We start from the raw sequence: 21,528 nt of genomic DNA on the forward strand, positions 1-21,528 counted from the left end.
ACATCAACCATCTTTGCTCTGCTCAGTGACAGGCTGATGGAGATTTATAAACATATTTAAAATAGGCACAGTCCCTGTAAATAAACTGCAGAGTTGCAATCTAAACAAGTACATTCTTACCTGAAAAAACTCAAAAGTACATTATGTTGTCCAAAAGCTGTAAAATTTTGTCAAACTGTACAGAGTTTATTGATCTGCTGTCACTCCATGTGGGTGGAGTAATACACAAGTGTGAAGAGACTGTACGAGTTCTGATGTTGCAGAATATCGCATGGCTATCAGTGAATCAGATTTGAGAACCAGACAGAACTGTTGTATGTGTATGTGTATGTATATATAATAAACACACACACACACACACACACACACACTTTTTTCAAGAACATATTATAAACAAGCGCCACACACCAATTCTTCCACACAGTCTTTTATTTGTAAATAATAAAAATGAACTCTTGATTATAAAACATACACATTATCTGAGCCACATCTGCTGTACAAACAAGAAATGTTGCAGTGAATACTTTCAATTTTGTTTCAGTGGAACACATGAACTGTAAACAATCAGTATCCTTGAATAATACTGACAAAGTAAATAAGTCTGCCGTAAGCAGGCATAGAAAGTAAACTTCTCATTTGAAACGAGGATTCGTGAGCGTTTATGACAAAGCAACCGGTCGGTAGAGGTCCAAATTTCATTCGACGGGGTTTGGGCATCACTAAAATAAAACTTTTGAGGTGTCCCTTCTTCCGCTCAGCAGAACCAAGAGACAGAGCACTAGATGGGGCCGCTTTGTAAATATAAGTAAACCTCTCTGCAGACTCATATTTACAATATATGCATGTACGTAAGTGATGTTTACTTGACACACTCCATCTCAATATCGATATATCTCTAAGTCATTGTGATTTTATACTCCATATACAGATAGCTCTAGATATATATATTTTTATTTTTTATACAGGTTGTCTACCTTAGTTTTAGGCCACGGTAGTACAGACTACAGTGAACACCAACATCTTCAAGAAAACAGGGCCTTGTGTTTGCTCGGTTCTACAGTACAGCACTTATTTATCCATCCAGGGTTTCAAAAGAAAAGAAAATAAAGGAATTAGAAAAATTCTTATCGACATTCAGCCCCAAAATAAGGCCTGTGTGTATGGCTGAACCTGGCCAAATGCCCACACATGGAATGAATGGCTTCGTTTTTATTTGATAATCTATTTATATCAAGTACAAGCAAACTGTACAAGTACATGCAACATACAAGCTGGCCTACAGTTTTGTGGAACTAACACACACTTATTGTAGTCTCTTTTTTTTCTCATCTGTCTTGTTTTACAAAATGTGCATGCAACTTGGAACAGTTCCCGATTCATGCTGTTCCCCTTGTTGGCGTCGTGTGGTCTTAAGCGGAGACCACGTCTCACTGTCACATTCAAAATGCTCAGGGGGAGTTTTAAAATAAACTAAATCCATGACAAACAGCTAAAAATAGGAAGCTTACGATTTTGGCCTCTCGTTCTCTGTCATTTTTTTATTATTATTTATTGTTACTATCATCAATCTCCTTTTCTTTTTATTATCTTTTTTTGTTCAAAAATCAAGCATTGTGCTTGCATTAAAATAATGTAAACTCTAGTCGGGTAGAAATCCTAATATCGGTATGTACAAGTCCTTTACCAAACGGAATAGAATTAAAAATGCTAAAGATGCGATCTGTGATGTTAGTGAACCGAAATGATAGTGGCAGCTTCTTACAGTCTCTGTGAATCGAATACAAGTGTTTTTTTGTGTCTTCCGTGAAGCTCGAATGACACAAACATCAGAAAACATGAAGCATGTTTTCACATTCTACAAAGTGTGCCTATTTACCAAATCAACAGTAACGTGAAAAGGCAAAGCAGTCGCTGGTGACTGCTGTAAACAGACTTAAAAGGTTCTCAGGCGCCCCTGCTTTCGCAAACACTCGCTCATTCATTCATTCGTCCGCACACAAACACACTCACACACACACAATCTGAGTTGGTGCCAAACACGGCGGGGCTCGGGACGCAGCATCCGTGATGCAGAGAGGAGACTCTCTGAGAAGACTAAATCTCCACCTTAAATCCTCGAGCTTCCTGTAAGTGCAATATTATTCGAGGAGGGGCAGTGCTGTCCTCTCGCTCTGAGAAAACCCACACTCTGACTGACCACAGCGATCTAGGCTACGGGGCACCACTTCTTCCTGTCCTGTTCCTCTCTGTTGATTTGGGTCAAATCAGCAACGAAACATGCAGTAAAGGAGCAGAGTGGATCAAAGGAAATCTCTACAACCCAAAGATCAAAAGTAAAAGAGAGAAGTGATTGTCAGGCTTCAGCAAAGCTTTGATCGTGGTTCTGTCCGTCTGCCGCTCCGGTTCTGATTGTTGTTGCCTCAGGTCTCTTGGTCCACTGGGGTCACCGTGGTTTTGAGTTTGTTTGTATTTTGGCGTCAAGCTCCTGTCCGTTCATTAGGACCTGGTGCCCGGTGGCCCTGAAGAGTCCAGTGATGTTTGGGAAGCGCGACGGGTGAGTGGAGCTAAAGTCGGGTCAACTAATGATGACGGGGGAAACAGTTTGTACCAGCCAATAACTGTGCTAGAAAGATCCAGCTCCTCTAGAAAAATCTGTGCAACTCCCATGAAGCATTTGTGGTCCATGCGGCCATAATCTCCCCAGACTATTACCTGAAGATACAGTCAGCAGTCAAGATATGCACACATATCACATTAAACACTAAGGTTACATAGGGATGCCAACAAATTGTTGCAAGACTAGAGCCTAGTATTTCCAGACTGTAATTGATTATGTTTGTTTGTTCCTTTGCTTTTTCAAATTAGAATATTCTATTTGCATTTGATAAGTTCTAAAAATCTTATTTACAAATGTGAGAGAATTCTGATAACATATTTAAAATATATTAAGAATTTCTGCCATTTTCATGACTTATTTCATGAAATATATCATTTCTGCTATATGGATTTTAAATCTTCAATGGTCAATATTTTAAAACTCAATCTCAAAATCAATCTCAAACAATCTCAAAAAAATCAAGTGGTGAAATGGTAGAATTTGGAGGTAAATAACAGAAATAGATTATTGAAATGTACTTCTTACCTGGAGAACTTTACCCTGCGGACTTTCCTCAAACAACAGCGATTGCTGATACAAAGGATCAAGCGTTTTCCGTGCAATCTTGGTTTTCTTTTTGGCTTTGCACGCTCCATTCTCCAGCAAATAGACCTTGACGTAGGGAGCTTTGAAGGAAGATGTAAAGCACAAAAATGAACATTTAGACACATACAACTAGCATAATGTATAGTACTAAAACACATTTCTATTAGCTGTTTGTTTTATAACAAAAAACGAATCACAATACTACACATCAATTATTATGATAACAATATTGTAAAAATAAAATTATTTATATTTTTCAACTTTCCTCTGTTTTAATATTATATTGTCTGAAATGATTTTCAGTTTGCTGGTCAATAAATGTTTTTAATATTATCATTACTATTATTTTTTATATTTTTTATTTATAGAAGTCTTTACTGTCACTTTCAATCAATTAAATGTATCCAATTGCTAAATAAATGTATTAATTTTCTTCAAAATGCTCTTGAACATAAATACTGAATAATGTATTCAAACATGTAACAATGTTACACATAAGAAACACAATAAATGTAAGTAACTAGTGTAATGTGAGCACACACTCACCCGGCAGCGATTTGGAACCTGGTTTAGGTGTAAGACCACGGGCCCTGATAACCTCCACCTCAAGCTGCCCTTTCTTATCCATCAGTCCAATCTGAACATCTCCTACAAAAAAAAAAATTAAATAAAAAATCATGAAACAACTAATCAAAATGTGAATAAACAAGCAAAACAACACGACACATGGTAACACTTTATTTTGATGGTCCATTTGAGTAGTAGACTGTCTGTTTACTATTTGTTGATACTGCTCCTTCAACAGACATTTAACTGACTATAAGAAACTTTGCAAGTACATGTCAACTTACACTAACCCTAAACCCAATCCCAACCCTAACCCCAACCTAGCAGTCTACTTATAATCTAATGAGAATTAGTTGACTTGTAGATGTAATGTAACTTAAATTCAAATAACGGTCCATCAAACACAAATCAAAATGCTAAGAAAAACGAAAAAGGTGTTTTAACTCCAGAACGGCTTTAACATTTATCAAAGTTTTTCCTTGAACACAATCTAAAAAAATCTTAGACTAAACAATATTCCAGCAATATAAAAATGTTTGTTTGTTACATATACAAATATTGACTTACCCATAGCAGGTGTGGCAAGAGTTTGTCTACCCACCAACTGAGCAGGACCAAGACCATCTAAGAAGTCACTGAACTGGCTGTCGGCCCCTAACCTCATCCCTGAGAAGATCAGACTGACACACAAACACACATACATGGTTATCAGAACAGGTAGACGTCATTATTAAAGCAGCCATTCAACTACAAGTTCTCAAACACCAAGCCAACTGTCAGCTGTCAACAAGAATCACTGATTTTCAATTGTTGTCTTGAATGTTAATACCATTTGAACCCAATCAGGGATTTTTTGGAACTAAACATGGATTGAACATGTAAAATTTTTGTCCATCTGTGCCATCTCTCTGAGAGAGATTTCTGATTGGCTGCTCAGTTTACCGAACACGAATAAAACGACAAAAAGCAACACATGGTTGCTAAACCAAAATTAAATAAATTAGATGTAAGTTTTAAACATAATAACCATATTAATAAACTAATAGCTCTATGATATTCTTTATTTGGTAAATTTGGCAAATTTAAAAATGTATTAATTAAATAAATCACATTTTTAATTTAAATGAGACAAATATAACTTGTTTTAAATGTATTAAAAGAACAGTTTAACAAAAAATAACCCATGGAAAACTTTTATTTTTATCCTTTTAAAAGAAAAACCTGTTGAATGCATAATAAAATATAATAAAACTGTTTAAGTAAATAGACAAAAAATAAATATGATCGAAGTTTTAAAATAATAAGCACAATAATAATAATCCAATAACTCTGTGTGATTCATTATCATTGTTGTTAAAAGCGGTCAAATACAATATAAGTTAACAATTTAAATAAAAATAGACAACTATTTAACAAACAAATGCGAAATAGCACATTAACACATGATTCCATCTTTACTTTTGTTTGGTTAACATTACTTATTCAATAGAATATAACACATCTAATAGTATCCCAACAGCGTTCACATTAGTGATAACAAATATGTTTACATAAATACAGATAGTATGAAATCCGACCTATCAAATGCAAAATGCCACAAAAAAACAAGTAAATAAAAATAAGTAGTCTATCTTAACATCCGTCTTTAAAATAAGTATATTCTATTCACAACAAAATTGTCTTTTACTCTGTAAATAGCTAAACAATACAAATATGCAGCAAATAAAAAGAAAGTGCTATTAAAATTAATGAATGTTCAGATCTGTGGGCCATGATCCAATTAACCCCTACGCTGTTGTCTATTAATAGGTTTTCTAAATCATGTATAAGCATAAAAACAAGCATCCAACAATCAGTTGAGGACATTTACTATTGCAAAATGTGCCAACAGCCCTCACATAGAGTGTAAAACTACAGAAATCTCTTCAAGAAGCAGTCTTGCGCTGTGAACGGTATGTAAACCCTGTCCTGCGTGAAGGCCCCTCTTAATACACTCAATATTTCCTTTGAGACCAGCGCAATTTCCATGACCTAACTCCTGCAGGAATGTCTGAGGGATGTGCCAGCCCGTGTCGTGCTACCATATGAACAGCCTTATACGATTTCAGACTATTTAAAACACGTTTGCATGAAATAAGCCTTAAATCACGGAGTCGCTTCTCATTCTGCTGTGTTACTCTCCGGTCAACCGTCTGACCGAAGCCGCAAAGGGAAGCGGGTCTGCAGTGTTTTGCACTATTTTAGACCCAACCGAGGCCCCATTCTCCACAGATGATGGATATTTTAATTATTATTGGGGAGTACGGCTTGCCATCTGGCTCCAAACATGGAGCTCAGAATGTAGTGGACACAGAGTTAGCTCTGTAAATCAGACTGTTCTCTATTAGCTTATCCTTACAGTTTTTCCAAATAAATTTAGTTGAGAGAAGCTCATGTGTATATGACACACGGCCTGTTGAAAGTCCACTAATGTGTGAGTGATGGCTTTGCAGCCAATGCATAAAACACCACAAATGGGACTGTTTTAATGGAGTGTGAGGTGGGAAGGAAGTCAGCTTTGGGAAAGATGAATTTAGGGCTGGTGTATGCTTTAACTGTATGCTGTATGCTTTTTTAAATGTATGTAAGGATGTTTTATATAATATTATTTAAAAAAAAATATCATGAATGGTATAAATGAATTATAATAATAATAATTGTCATGGTTTTATTTTAATAAAATGTTTTCCTTTGGCAAAAAGTATGAATTTTTAAGTACAATCCTTCGGAAATCATTAAAATTACATTTCAAAAAAATCATTTGTGTTGTAATTAACGCTGAATGCAGTTGTTATCTTTATTATTTTTTTATAAACTGTGCTTTTTCTTGATTCCTTCATTAATGGAAAGTTAAAAACAACAGCTTTTTATAAACATTCTATAACATCTGAGGTATTTTTAGTGAATGTTATACAAAATACAAGTGTTATTACCTTAAAGAGCCCATATCATGGGTTTTTGAAAATTCCCCTCCATGTAGTGTGTAACACAGCTCTAAGTGAAGTGAAGTATCCAGCTAAGGCTTAAATCTGTAAGAGTACAGTGTTTAAAATGGTTGATTCATCTATAAAAGAGTGGACTCATAGTGCTTCAAACGAGCCGCCTTGATACCGAGTCATTAGGTGTTTCGCCATGACGTACTAACGAAACCAAGTTATTCACGTGCACGCGCAAACCCAGGAGATTTGAAACCTGAGGCCCCGCCCTCTGACACAGAAACCCAGACACACACACACACCCACAAACACACACACACAAACATGCCAGTCGATTGAAGTCACACTGCAGATGGATATTATCGAGTCTCTACCCAAAGATGAAACCTCAGCATTATAACCAAGCAGTTGGAAACTACTGGAAACTTCTGCAAACTACATGCTACAAAGAATACTTCATCTGCGTTTTTTAAATGAAGGTTCAGTAAAGAGTAACTTACTGCTGGACATGTCAGGAAGAGTTTCTTTCTCCATTTCTCAAGTTTAAGTACGTGCGATTAAAGTTGCTGCCTCGTTTACTCTAGCTTGCAAATGTATTTAATTGTGATTTGTTACTTGTAACCGCGTGTACTGTATCAGGTTAACTGGCTATATTCTCTTATCGCGTGCAAAGTCACGTTAAAAACGCGACGCGTGCTGCTTTGTTTACGGAGCTCCGTGGACGAGGGTGGTGTGTGCGTGCGTGTGTGTGTGCGTGCGCTGTCGTCCAGAGGTATGTGTGTGTGTGTTTGTGTGTGTGTCTGTGAAAAGAGCAGAGTGAGACAAGCTAGGAGATCTCGACAGTTTTTAGAGTTTTTGCTCAATAAAATAGTTAGTTGTCTGTATTATCAAGTCCATCGACTGTATTTACATTGACCCACTGGCAGCTAAAATCCACGCCTACACTATCGAGCGTGTATGAACCGTGATTAATTTTATATTTATATGAGCTAAGGAGGGGTTTGGGAACAAATTAATCACTGGACGATTCATATGGGAGTCGCTGGAATAATTAGGTAAAAATAAATGCAGATTATAAGACCATGAAAGTGTTTTTTGACCTTGCATGCATATTAGACTGTTGTTGGAGACCCTTACAACCAAGATATGACCCTATTTCATGTATAATATAGGCTCTTTAACAAAAACAAACTAACGGAGATATGTTTCCCAAGACCATTAAGATCACAAATTTCGTCATCTCAAAATTTTTTTGATATGCTCCAGAATTCATAGTTTCAACGAACAATTGCAAACTGCGTCACACATTTGCGTGGTTGGAACTACACCTCTAGAGCTACCGTTCAAGACTGTGTTCTATTCTGAGTTATCCCCTAATTGACTACTGTTATCCCTTCTTATTGCACTCTGAAAACATTGATGCTATTTTGAATGCAACCATTCCTTCCAAAGCTTGGAAAAACAAAATATTTTTTACTATATATACAGTAAGGGTTTTATTTATATTTAAAAAGTAGGTCTATCTGTGCTGTATATATGCAGCACTTCTTTAGTGTTTCTTTATTGTCAAGTAATTAAAATAAAATAACCTTAAGCTTTGGTGTAATTTATTTCTGAAACCAAATGTGTGAGTGTATGCGTGTATGTGTGTGTGTGTGTGTGTGTGTGTGTGTGTGTGTGTGTATGTTTAGGCTTTAACTAAACAGTAAATGTATGTTTTACTACCTAGTTTATTTCCAGAACAATGCATTGTAGTGTCCTGTATAGTGTCACAGAAAAATATACTGTGATGCAACAATTTTCTAAATTCCAAAATAGATCCCAACTGAAAACAATTATTCCTGATTGATTTGCAATTTTGTCCGATACCACCCCAGCAAGCATTTTTTGTTTTTAAAAGATGTGTAATAGACTTCTTAACATAGGTGTCTGTGCTAAAACAGGGCTAAATTTAGGCAGTCAGTAAAAATCTAATGGACGTGTAAGAATAGGCCAAAACTAGACTAGTCATCAAATAAACAGAATTAAATGACTACACATATAAAGTCTGTGTAATCTGTTCATGTGACGACTAGTCTAATTTTGGGCTATTCTTAGACATCTAGATTTTCACTGACAGCCCATGTTTAGCCTAGTTTTAGCAAAGCTGTCTACGTTAAGATGTCTAGTAGACACCTATTAAACACAAAATTGTTTGCTGAGACATCTCATAAAAGCGGCTAACAGCACTGAGTAATGTAGGTTAAGTATGTCACATGCCTAGATATACTAACATGTAGGAAAAGCAAAAGGCGGACAGATAGATGAGCAAAACTGTGATGTACTGTATAGTTAATGTATAAGGTAAGTGTGTATCAGAGAAGGGTTTCCACTGCTCTGGATACTGACTTGCCCTCAGAGCTGTAGCTGTTCATGCTGCCGTCAGTGGACTCTCGGCTGGCCTGTCGGGCCATGACATTTCGGGGATACTCCACTGCCATTCCTGTCTCCTGACTCCGCTGAATCTGACTGGATCCTTTTGCTTTCTTGTTGGCTGCTTCTGTGGATGCAAAAAAAACAAACATTAAAATACAAAGTTGGAAAGGGGGACTTATTAAAGTCTTCAATGACAAAGATTTTTTAAAGGAACACTCCACTATTTAAAAAAATATATATACATATAATTTTTACAAGTTTCCTACAGATAAACAGTTGACTGATTTCTTTTTCTTACAGTCACTTTAAGCTTAGCTTAGCATAATTAATTAAATCATAAGACATTTGCATTTCTTTCAAAAAATTGTTTCCTATTTAAAGCTTAGGCAAAAAGGACATTTTTTAGGAAAACAATTCTAGTGACTGTAAAAAAAGGCATAAATTAGCAGTTTTCCGTGTTTTGTGATTCATGTTTTTGTTTTATTTTTCCTCATTTATTTATGCTTTAGAGCTGCATTATAAGGAGTTGATCTTTCTTCCAACAACTTTTAACCTTGCCACATTTGAAAAAGTGACTTTTATTAACATTTCTAATAGCTTCAAGTGAATTGATATACTGTCTGGGTTGGAGTTGTACATCATGGTACAAAAACCTTGTAATAAATGGCCAGTACATGTTCTGATATTTACATATTGACTTATTTCTCTCTATATTGTTTCTTATACATTATATTATTTTAATAGTCCTTTCTACTGCTTCATTTTTAAAATCGATTCAGTTGTTTCTCTTGGCGTATTTTTATGTTTTTATAATCTTTTTATTTTATTTTGTCTTATGTACAATACATTGGTCAGTCTCATGGCTGTTTTTAAATGTGCTTTATAAATAAATGAACTTGAACTTCTGGCATAATAGACAAGAAACTCTGCTGTCGTAGCATGCCTGCATCGGGTGGAATGTTATTATGCAGCACATGAGAATCTGTGATTTCAGATGGAGACATGAGAGACTTGCTGTTGCGAGTAACACAACAGGTAACACAACAGATTTAGTATGTTATGATGTGTATAACCAAAAACTGACCTTTTTCATTCAGAGAATTAAAGTTAATTACAGTCCGTATAAAACATTTGTTTATTAAATACATAATCTAATGTTATGTATCAAACAATTTACTGTGAAATAAGCAGATTACATAATGCTCCGTGCAAAATGATCACTGCAAACTAAGCTGTTTATTTATATTTATTAATAATAATAATTTATTAATTATATTTATAGTTTATATAATGAAGTAAAGTAATTCAAATATATATGGGCAATCTGTCCACAGGCCTTCTCAGACAATCTTGAAATTTGGGATCTTGCTTTTATTCCAAGCTGTTCACACATTGTCAATTAAAAAGCAAAAATGTAAAAGGAAAAAATGTAAGCTTTTTTATTTCTGTGTGTGTGTGTGTGTGTGTGTTTGTGTGTGTGTGTGTGTGTGTGTGTGTGTGTGTGTGTGTGTGTGTGTGTGTGTGTGTGTGTGTGTCTAGGTGTTAAAGTATGTGTGCTATTATTACAGCAGTCAGTCAGGAGGAAATATTGCAGGCAAAGACTCCGCTCTTCACCCCTGGTGAGTGCAACATCTCCTGCTGGACGTCATGGGGCACCATCCTGACTATTTATGGCCTTTTGATGGATTACAGATCCTTTGAAAATGTCAAGCACTGAGGTGGCGCACAGAGCCGCTGTCAGGCCAGTTGTTTGAGTAAAAAATGTTGCAGGGAGATTTATATCTTCGCTCATCTTGTTCACTTTCATCAAAGCATCATCAGTGGTTTATCCTGACAACATTTTCAGACAAAAAGCTAGGGGTTCTCAAAAACAACACAGCTCTGAGATTATCTGGGCCAACCGAAAAATCACTAATTTACTGTGTAAAACACATTAAGAGCACTTAAACCTGGAGTTTCCTGTGGCAAAGGTTTCTTTCAAATAGAGCTGAGTTTGTGCTGTTTTTGCGATATATAATCATAATGTATAATTAAATTCATAATATGAACACAGGGTTAATATTATAAAGCTTTTACGGAGCAAGGATGCATTAAAAGTGACAGTAAAACTACAGTTACAAACAATTTTTTTGTTTCTTATATTCTTATGTTTCTCATGTTTAACAAAGAAAAGTTTTTTTCTCAAAAGCTTTGTTTTCCACAAAAATAAAAAAAACAATAATTATGTTCTTTTATACTCTCAAGTGCAGAAATGTGCAAGTGCAACGTTTCTTACGCTTTTTAAATTAGCATTTTTACATTAAGTTTAAATTTAGCAAATTAACAACAACAAAAAAATCTATATTTCAGTTATTTACACAGGTTATGTTTCGCATCTACAACACTAACCAAAGTTTGAAATAAAAAAAAAAATAAATAAACTTCATACACAAAATAAAACATACATAAAACAACTAAAATAAAAAAACAATAAGAATACAAATATTTGCATTTTATATTTCAGCTAAACAATATACTAAAATAACTAATCAATATAAATAATACAATTATTTAAAAAAGAATTCCAGCAATTGGCTAATAACATTGCTCATTTTCATTTGGTTAAACTTGATGTACTAAAATAATTATTATTGAAAGAAAATGTGAATATTTTAAATAATAAATGAATTTTATGTATTATATTATATTATATTATATTATATTATATTATATTATATTATATTATATTATATTATATTATACAGAATGTAAATAAATCATTTATAAACTTTGAAAAGTTTTATTTATTGTATTAAAATATCTAATATTGAAACTGAATTTTGAAAAAAAATTGCTAAAATTATATATACATTAAAATTAACACAAATAAAAAGAAGCAAAAGCAACAAAACTTTATCTAAAATTTATTCATGCTAAATATTTATCAAGAAAAGTAACAATTTACACAAAAGGTTTAATTAGTTAATGTTAATCACCGTATTTAAAAATAATAATATGTTTATTGAGCTCTAAAGCAACATGCTACAATTATTTCTAATGGATCATGAGACGTTGAAGGTTGGTGTAAAAATGGTTGCCAAAGGATTTTTTTATTTTTTTTATTTTTTACATTTTAAAATATATAAATATTAAAACATAAAATATTAAAACTATAATGATATGCCAAATACTATATTTTTGTGTGCATTTAAAATACAAGGAGTTTTGAGTAAGTTTGAATGACTTCAAAAACATTAGAAAAATACCCTGCAAGACTCCAAACTTTTGATTTGTGATTTTAATAAATTGCTACAGTGTTAATTCATGTTTATCCAATACATAAAATAGTTCACACACAAAAAATTGTCATTATTCACCCACCCTTCACTTGTTCCAAACCTTTATGAGTGTCTTACTTCAGTACTACACTTTAGGTATTGTGGATTAAGAACGCATTTGCTTATTGTGTGGCATGGTAATTTATGCTGTACCAGATTCAATATCACTCGACTGAATGGGCGTTATCAATGGTTATCAGCTGATAGATATGGGCAAGTAAGGGGCCTTCTGCGCCTACTGGTATGTTATAATCCATCCACATGGTTACTCAATCTATACTAATAGTGAAGACTCCAGATCCAGCTCTTTTGACATTAATGTGGCAGTTGGGTTTAGGGTTAAGGTAGGGGTAGACGTTATTAAAATACAAATAATGGGAAATTTATTAAAAAAATATAAATAATTCTTGTTAACTGCTGGCTGCAGCCATATGTGATCTGTAGCTGATTAACCATCTGAATAGATGATAACAGGTAGGCTCAGAAGGCCCTTACTGGCCCATATCTATCAGCCCTTAACCACTGATAACTGCCATTCAATCGAGTGATAACGTTCGAATTGGCTGATTTATGCGTTTACAAATACTTTTTTGTTATTGTATGAATTAAAAGTAAAGGGATAGTTCACCCAAAAATTAACATTTACTCACTATTTTCTTGTCCATAAGTGGTTCCTTTATGAGTTCTTTCTTTTGTTGAACACCAAACAATATATTTTGATAAAAGCTGGAAACCTGTAACCATTGACTTCAATACTATTTGTTTTTCCAACTCAATGGTTACACATGTTTAGCCTTCTTCAAAATATATTCTTTGGTGTTCAACAGAAGAAAGAACGCATAAAGGCACCACTTATGGACAAGAAAATTGTGATTAAATGTTGATTTTAGAATCAACATAGCCTTTACTTTATACAATGACAAAAATGTATTAGCATACGCATAAATATCCACGCTGCACAATGAGCAAATGTTTTTTGATCCACAATACCTAAAGTGTTTATGTATTCATAGAGTGTTTCATAAGGTATTTTTAGTTTTGGCTGTGATTGTGAATGGATGCGGTGGGCAGAGCGTGGAACAGCTGTTACAGAACAGCGGAGCTCTTTAAAATGCTGATTTATCGCATCTTTGCAACTCTCTGATTTATCATCCGATAGGCCTTTTAAGATATTATCCAGGTGCTTGGCAGCAAGTGGTGCCAAAAAAACTTCTTTTGCCATCCTTTTTGAATTTGTTTCTTTTTTCAGCAATCCATTTATTAAACTATAAACCGACGGTGCTTAAAATATGAGATTTTAGAGGATATCAGATCCAACTTCAAAGGCATTTATCTACATTACATCTGATAGGAATTCGGGCTTGATCTGCACCTGACAGAGTGAACTTCTGCCAGTGTTAACATGCTGCCATTCATACTTTCAGACGCTTTAACGGAGACTGAAGACAAATGCTGCTTTAAGAGGTGAAACAAGGTAGAAAACAACCTGATACACAGATCCACAAGACAAGAGTAACCCGAAGAAAACAGAGACAGATAGCAGACAGATAAGAAAACAAATTAAAGCAGAAAGACTGAGTAAAAGAGATCCAGGGGTCTTGAAAAATGGTCTGAACCAAGGGAAATCAGGAAAGTGCCATTCTAACATGCGAGACACTATTTTGGGGATGATTTTCAATGGCTTTCGGTTGTAATGAAACTAATAATATTACTATTTAACATCTTCTCAATGATAGGAAAGATATAGAGGTTTTTTTCTGGCTGTAATGACTGGTGATTTTATGTTTTGTTATGTTTTGTGTTACCAGCAGAGGGCGCTTTAAGATACACTAATAGAGAATAAGGAACTCACAATATCTGTGACATGTATATTTCTTTGGGTTTTATGTTTGTAAGAATTCTTAACAGTTATGTTTAAAACTCAAAGATAACAAACCTCTATCTGTGTTAGAAAATAATGTGAATGTAAAAGAACAATGAATGTTACTGGAGTGAAGTCATCTTCAAAGGGCCTCCTTAGTATGTTAAACAGCGAGCAGACTGATTTAGATTGAAATATATGTGTTTTTATTAGGAACAATATGTATAATAGTTATGGGGGCTCAATTATTTCTAATGCATGTACAATCAAATGTGATAAAATTTGTATTTATTAATTAAAAATTAACTGAAGAGCATGTGTGTCTTTTTGGACTCATGCCAGTTACTGAAACAATCCAACTGTCTTTGATTAAAATATACAGATCAATACAGAATGGTGTTTAATATGCTTTAATATTAAACGCACAAAAGAACATTACATAAGGCACCATAGATTTAGTTGATCTACTGGTTTACAATCAGGGATGGGCAGTATTTATGATACATGTATTTCAAATTTGTATTTGTTTTTCAAGTATTTAGTAATTTGTATTTGATAGGGTTAATGGAAATAAAAGGCCTTAATTTTTTTCAATGATACAATGATACAAAAATACCCTATTTTATTTTGATACATGTTGTGGCTGCTGTATTTTGTAGTTTATTTTTATGTATTTTATTTTGAAATACATACAGTATCGTACAGTATCTTTGCCCATCCTTGTATACAATGCACTTATTCGTAAGATGCAGTTTACATTTAAGAATATTTTTGTTGTGCATGGTATTGGTTTATAAAGTGTTAGGAACAATTCAGAAAACTGGCGTACATTCTGTAAAGGATAATTTGACTTATGGTTATAAATGATCCTCACTATCTATGTGTCTGTCCAAGATGTGTATTCAAAGCAATCTGCCACTACAGTCAAAATGTTATTCTTCCCTATAATATAGACTAAATGTAAAACTGAATATGATTAAATCGGGATTTATTAATAGAAACCATTTAATGCCAAGTGAAGAGCATGGGCACATTTACATGTTTTTGGACTCATACCAGTAATCGAATCCTACTGTCTTTGATTAAAATGAACAGATCAATATAGAATGATGTTCTATATGCATTAATATTAAATGCACAAAAGTACATTACATCAAGCACCATAGATTTAGTTGATCCACTTGTATATAATGCACTTCAATGTAAGATGTAGTTTGCATTTAAGAATAATTTTGTTTTGCATGATATTGGTTTATAAATTGTTTGTATGAACAATTCAGTAACTGTAGTACATTCTGTAAAGAATAATTCGACTTATCGTTATAAATGATGCTCACGATTTGTGTCTGTCCAAGATATGCGCCATTTTTCTTTAAAGCAACCTGCCACTAAGGTCAAAATGCAATACTTCCCTACAACTTAGACTGTTAAAACAAGCAAGATTCTGATGTATGCATCTGATGGACACTTTAATATCCCATGAGGCTATGGGAGAGAATTTATTAAGAGCAGTAGAGCAACATACTGTAAGTAGGTCACATGATAATAACATAGCCAAAGTAGTATGTCTGAATGTCATTCATTCTAACCAATATTCATACTACTGTATGTGATGTTTTGTAAACAAATCGTCACCTTGGAATTCTAAGGTTCTATCTGCCTTCTGAATAATTTTGGGATATTGAAATTCAAAGATTTCGCATTCCATAGCAGACAATAAAGAAATCGTAAAATGTAAACAACTTATAAAAAACATCCCATAATGTAAATAAGTTATAATTTAATAAGAATGTCAATAACTTAATTTTGACAAAAATGTCAGATAGAGCCTTATAATTCTAAGGTGATGAAATTTCAGGGGAAGCATAATCAGTTTTGATGAGGCTAATTCATTATCTATTATACAATCAGCTTAAGAACAAACCCCTATAAATAGTCAAACACATCATACCTCTCGACTTTAGCATCCCTCCACCACCCCAACTCCACACTATTAATCCTGATACCTACATAAATCTGAGGGTGGAACGCTCTAGAGCTGGGCTAAACACTGTGCTTAGACCTCTATCTCTCTATCCTAATAAGGGGAATAACACAAACTAGGCTGTCTTTCTGAGCTCAGAGCCCCTCCCTCGGACAGCACGCCAAATACACATATTCTAATCTGTCAAATATCTGTGAGTGTGAATTGTGAAGCAAAACCTTTTTACAAGCCCAAAGTATATTCAAATTCAAATCTAGTACCTACTCAGAATGTAAATATTTGAAATAGGGAGCATTAGTGTCCTGGTTTTATCAGCAGCACTGGTTCCAGGAGTATTTTCAAAGGGATCAGAATTTTTAAAGTCTTTGTTAAAGAGATAGTTTATACAAAATTAAAACTGTCATTATTTCACCTATTTAAGATTCTTTCTTCCGTTGAACACAAAAGAAGATATTTCGAAAAATGTTGGTAGCTGGCCCCAATTCATGATATTTTTTTACTACTATTAAAGTTAGGGCTGCATGGTACTTTAAAAAATACACATTGCAATAGTTTTTTATTCTGCAGTAAATATTGAGATATGAATAGAATTTCATTAGATGAGTTGAATAAATGTTTGTAAGGAATCTATAATTTTAGATTGATTGCAAAGATTATGTAGGGGAGTGCATAAAATATAATTAAAGTTTATTGGAATGGCACTTGAGCACAATAAGTCTTGTATAATAAGCATAATATTTATATTATTGCGCACAATATTTGTATAATAATTCAATTCAATTCAACTTTATTTGTATAGCACTTTTAAAATGTATATTGTGTCAAAGCAGCTTCATATAGAAGATCATAGTAAATTGAAACAGTGTAGTTCAGTTTTCAGAGTTTAAGTTCAGTTCAGTTTAATAATCACTACTGATAGTCCAAACACTGAAGAGCAGACTATCGATGTGCAGCTCTACAGATATTATAATATTGCAGTATAATATTGCTTATTGCAATAAGCAATAGATAGATTTAATAAAGAAAGAAAATGCTACTATACAACGTTTTATTGTTTTCTAAAGAGTCGAAATGTATTCAGGTATACAGTAATTGATAAATCAAATGTAAAATGATACCAAATAGTCTTCGTTTTATAAACAATTCCATAAAATGAATCGTTATAAAGTTACAAACGATACATTTCCTTAGGCCTGAATGCTTTAAAACCCACACACAGTTACATGCCTCAAAATACACTTGCGGAATGATCAGTTATAATTCATACTCAACATTGTATAAACTTGCAATGTGACTACTGCGAATGATCACATTACAATATCGATGCTTGAACGATATATTATGCAGCCCTAATTGAAGTCAGTGGGTTTTAGCAACCAGCATTTTTCAGTGTCTTCTTTTGTGCTTAATAAAGAAACTCATTAACGTTTAAAATCACATGAGGACAAATAAAGAAGGTCATTTTCATAGTTGGGTGAATTATCCCTTTAAAGAATGTAATGTTTGCCACTAGAAGGAACATTTTCATACTAAACAAAGGTGTATTTTTGATGATGCTGTAACTTAGTATGGAATGGTGGGAGTTGTCATCTTCATTACATCCTTCGAGATTCATCAAGTTTATAGATGAGCTAAAGAATAAATTTTTTTTATCATGATAGTTCCAAGCGGAGTAAGGCTAAAAGTTGTTGAAGATTATTAAACAAGACCACTGAAGCAATTGTTGATGATAGACGAGCGTGATACGGTTCAAAAGAGGAGCTTTTATTATGCCACAATAAAGTCCAGTTTTACCCTACTAATTCATACTAATCACTGTTTTATCATACTAAATATATTTCATGGTTCTATTTTATTGTTGTTCAGTGCTTTCTAATAAAATGCAAAAAAGATTTAAGCATCTTTGGTGTTTAGTGTTTTCTGTCAAATCTGGAAGTCTCTGACCTGTCTGGCTGAGCTGAGAGGTGCTCCTGCTGCGGCGGGAGGGGATGCCCACGATGGCGACTACTCGTGCGCTAAGGCTGGATCTGCGCTTCTTCCCTTCTGATCCCAGTGTTCCCAGAGCAGTATCTGACTGGCTGCCATCCGTACGCTCCAGAGTATAGATTTCCCCACTGACACTCGTACTCTTCAGCATGCTGCGGCTGGATGGACGAATATGACGGCTGGTGTAGGAAGGAAAAACACAGCAAAGGCAGTTTACAGAAAATCATAAAAGTCGGAGGATGACACATCATGGAAAAGACTGCTGCGAGAACAGCTAAAAAGGATACATAATTGAAAACAGGATTTTTCTCATTGCTGTTTTCATATTAAAGAGTTTGATTTACAAGGCTAAAGTCTGAAAGTCACCAACACTACATTTAGTTATTGAACAATATCATAAAAACTGATAAGTTGTGAAATAGTGCAATTTAAAATACAAGTTTTCTCTGCAGATTATTTGCAGCTATAACTGAACAGATTTTTTTAACCTCTTATAAAATAACGCCCAAAAATAAAGCAGAAATAAATAGCATCATCATTAAAAAGGTGTCAAAGAATATAAAAATGTTACTATATACAGTACAACAGTCCTGTGTAATAATAGCTGTAGCGTGCATCTCACCTAAAGCGACCCCTGGGTCGTTCTGATTGAATGGACATGTAGCTGGTGCTACTGATCCGCGAGGCACTGCTGGCACGAGAGATGGCTGACACGTCACTGACATCACTGTCTGAGGACTTATGGGACACATTGTCACAACTCCTTCGCTGCTCCTTATAAAGCTAATGGAATAAATTACACAGAAACTTTGTAAACATTTTAGATTTGAGTAAAAAAAATCACATTTCTGTGATAATTTTTATGCAGCAAGAATGCATTTAGTTAGTAAAAGTGTAGTGGTGTAAAGTAACAAATTACAAATACTCAAATAACTGTAATTAAGTAATTACTACTTAGTTTTCAAAATGTGTACTTTTACTTTTTCCTTGAGTACATTTTTAGTGCAGTATTTGTACTTTTACTCCACTACTTTCCTTCAACCTACAGTCACTACTTTATTTTTTCCTGCCTATGCGGATTAAAAATATCAGTCCTGTGATTTCTGTCCAATCAAATCATACGTAGATAGTAATTCACATCATACTGAACTACTTTAAGACATGCAGCAAATTTTTGAAAGTATTAAAAGTGTCCAAGAATATGTCCAAAATTGTTACCCGCAATGGCCAAGAGACTGTTTAGACTGATTGTCACTGATGAGAAGATGATGAATGTATTCTGTATAAATGGACTACAGAATGTTACGTTTACACAGATGCATCAGCCATTTACAGTGTAACTTTCATCACTCACTACTCGAGTACTTTTAAAAGAGCTACATTTTACTTATACTTTGAGGAATATTTACAACAGACTTTACTTGCAGTACATTTTTAGGCAAGTAATGGTACTTTTAGTTGAGTATGATTTTGTATGACTGTAAAAGTGACAGTCAAAGACCATTGCAAAGTTACAAAAGGTTTCATTGAAACAATGTAACCTCACTGGTTGTACTTGCACTCTCATGAACCAGTGTTTGGGAGCTAGTACACAAACCAGGATACTAAAGACTGCATCCAGACTCCAGAGTTACTCATTTGTGCACCTCTTGAGGGCAATATGCCAGAGGTCAGCACCAACCAGTTGGCCTCCATCACACTCAACCCAACTAAACCCCCCTCTCGTCCGGGTAACGGCACCAATCTTACCCCTCCAGATTTACTTACCCCTGAGAGGTTGTTGGTTTCTGGCATGGAAGGCAAGCACACCAGCAAAGATGCTAAATACAGTAGCCTCTAACACAAAGGTAATCAAACCACTTACACAGTTTAAGTCCTATGCATTTCGCTGGTTGGAGAAAGATTCTACAGGATGCTAGTGCTACAGGAGCAGGATTGGACATTCCTGCTCTAATAACAAGTGTGCATCTTAAGGTCAGGGAAGTGAGGTTGACCAGCCTGATCTCATGACAAAGCATAACTATTTTACGTATGGGCAAAAAAATTGTGAACACTTTTGTTCTAATAACTAGTGTGCCCCTTGAGGTGAGGGGAGTGAAGCTGACCAGCCTGATCTCAAAAGAAAACATAATGAGTTTATGTATTGGCAAAATTATGTATTGGGATGCCCTTAATACCCACCCCCTGTACTGGAGCAAGCTGAAGTGCCGCTCTAGGCAAATGACGACCATGCTGCCCACACAGTGTTCATACCACCCTCACGAAAAAGAAGAGAGAAGGTGGGGCACAACGGTAGGTGATGGCGGATGAAAGTGATCAGCGGCTTGGGGCTGGGGTTTAGAATTCGGGATGGATGGGGGTCCTAGGCTGTCTTGCAGACAAAGTGAGGAGCGGGGGGTGGGGGAGTTTGATGGGGGTAGGGTATGGGAGGGGGCTGGTTGGGGTTTGGGGGGGAGGTGGTTTCTTGCTTCATGCTGCCCCTAGCAAGATGCTGCCCTGGACGATCGCCCATATTGGCCACTACCCATGCCTAAACCCACCTACAGTATCTGGCTTCCATTACGTGAGCAATTAAAAGCATTCTTTCAAAAAGTTTGACAACAGGTAGTGTATATCAGGGGTGGCCAACCCTGTTCCTGGAGAGCCACCTTCCTGCAGATTTCAGTTGCTACCCATATCAAACACCCCTGAACCAATTAAATAGGACCTGAACACCACGTGACAATTACATTCAGGTGTGTTTGATATGGTTTGCAACTGAAATCTGCAGGAAGATGGCTCAGGGTTGGCCACCCCTGGTGTATATAAACATGATGTTCAATGTTGTGCTCCTACCTCTCGTTTATTCTTGAGCGCCCTCTCCAGGTCCTGGCTGGTACTGGAGGGAGCTGGTGTTCGAAAGGTTCGTACTTTCATTTGCCGCGTTCGCTCCTCTGACGCAAGAGCTGATACATAAGTAATAAACAAATTTTAAGATCAGAATATCTTAAGTTGCATATCTACTCAACAAATCCAACCAAAACAGGTCAACACACAACAATTATACCTTGTTCTACACTGCTGCTTTTGGCGGGGACTTGGGGAAGCTGTCTGACCTTGCGTGCGGATGAATTTGCTGCTGTTGATGATGAGAATGCGGGGCTGGAGTGTGGTTGCACCCTGATGGAGGAGAGAGAAAAAAGAAAAAACACAAAACAACCAAGGATACTTTTAGCATAAAA

At 35.1% G+C, this 21,528-nt stretch overlaps 1 protein-coding gene across 50 annotated transcripts in view; it reads right to left on the reverse strand.

Annotated features, from left to right (window-relative positions):
- Positions 1 to 411: 411 nt before the first annotated feature.
- Positions 412 to 21,528, reverse strand: part of rims1a (regulating synaptic membrane exocytosis 1a) — a 134,967-nt gene continuing 113,850 nt past the window's right edge. For all 50 annotated transcript variants that reach the window (XR_012389328.1, XR_012389330.1, XR_012389329.1 and 47 more), the window contains 9 exons: positions 21,354 to 21,466; positions 21,143 to 21,252; positions 18,930 to 19,090; positions 18,266 to 18,486; positions 9,133 to 9,283; positions 4,337 to 4,449; positions 3,749 to 3,850; positions 3,143 to 3,282; positions 412 to 2,712 (listed from right to left, as the gene is read on the reverse strand). Coding sequence is in view for 40 of the 50 variants with exons in the window: in XM_073921006.1 (XP_073777107.1) it covers positions 2,497 to 2,712; positions 3,143 to 3,282; positions 3,749 to 3,850; positions 4,337 to 4,449; positions 9,133 to 9,283; positions 18,266 to 18,486; positions 18,930 to 19,090; positions 21,143 to 21,252; positions 21,354 to 21,466 (1,327 nt within the window). In the remaining 10 variants the exon portion in view is untranslated. The remainder of the gene's footprint in view (positions 2,713 to 3,142; positions 3,283 to 3,748; positions 3,851 to 4,336; positions 4,450 to 9,132; positions 9,284 to 18,265; positions 18,487 to 18,929; positions 19,091 to 21,142; positions 21,253 to 21,353; positions 21,467 to 21,528) is intronic.

This window comes from Danio rerio, chromosome 13 (assembly GCF_049306965.1).
Source record: "Danio rerio strain Tuebingen ecotype United States chromosome 13, GRCz12tu, whole genome shotgun sequence".
Classification (NCBI taxonomy): domain Eukaryota; kingdom Metazoa; phylum Chordata; class Actinopteri; order Cypriniformes; family Danionidae; genus Danio; species Danio rerio.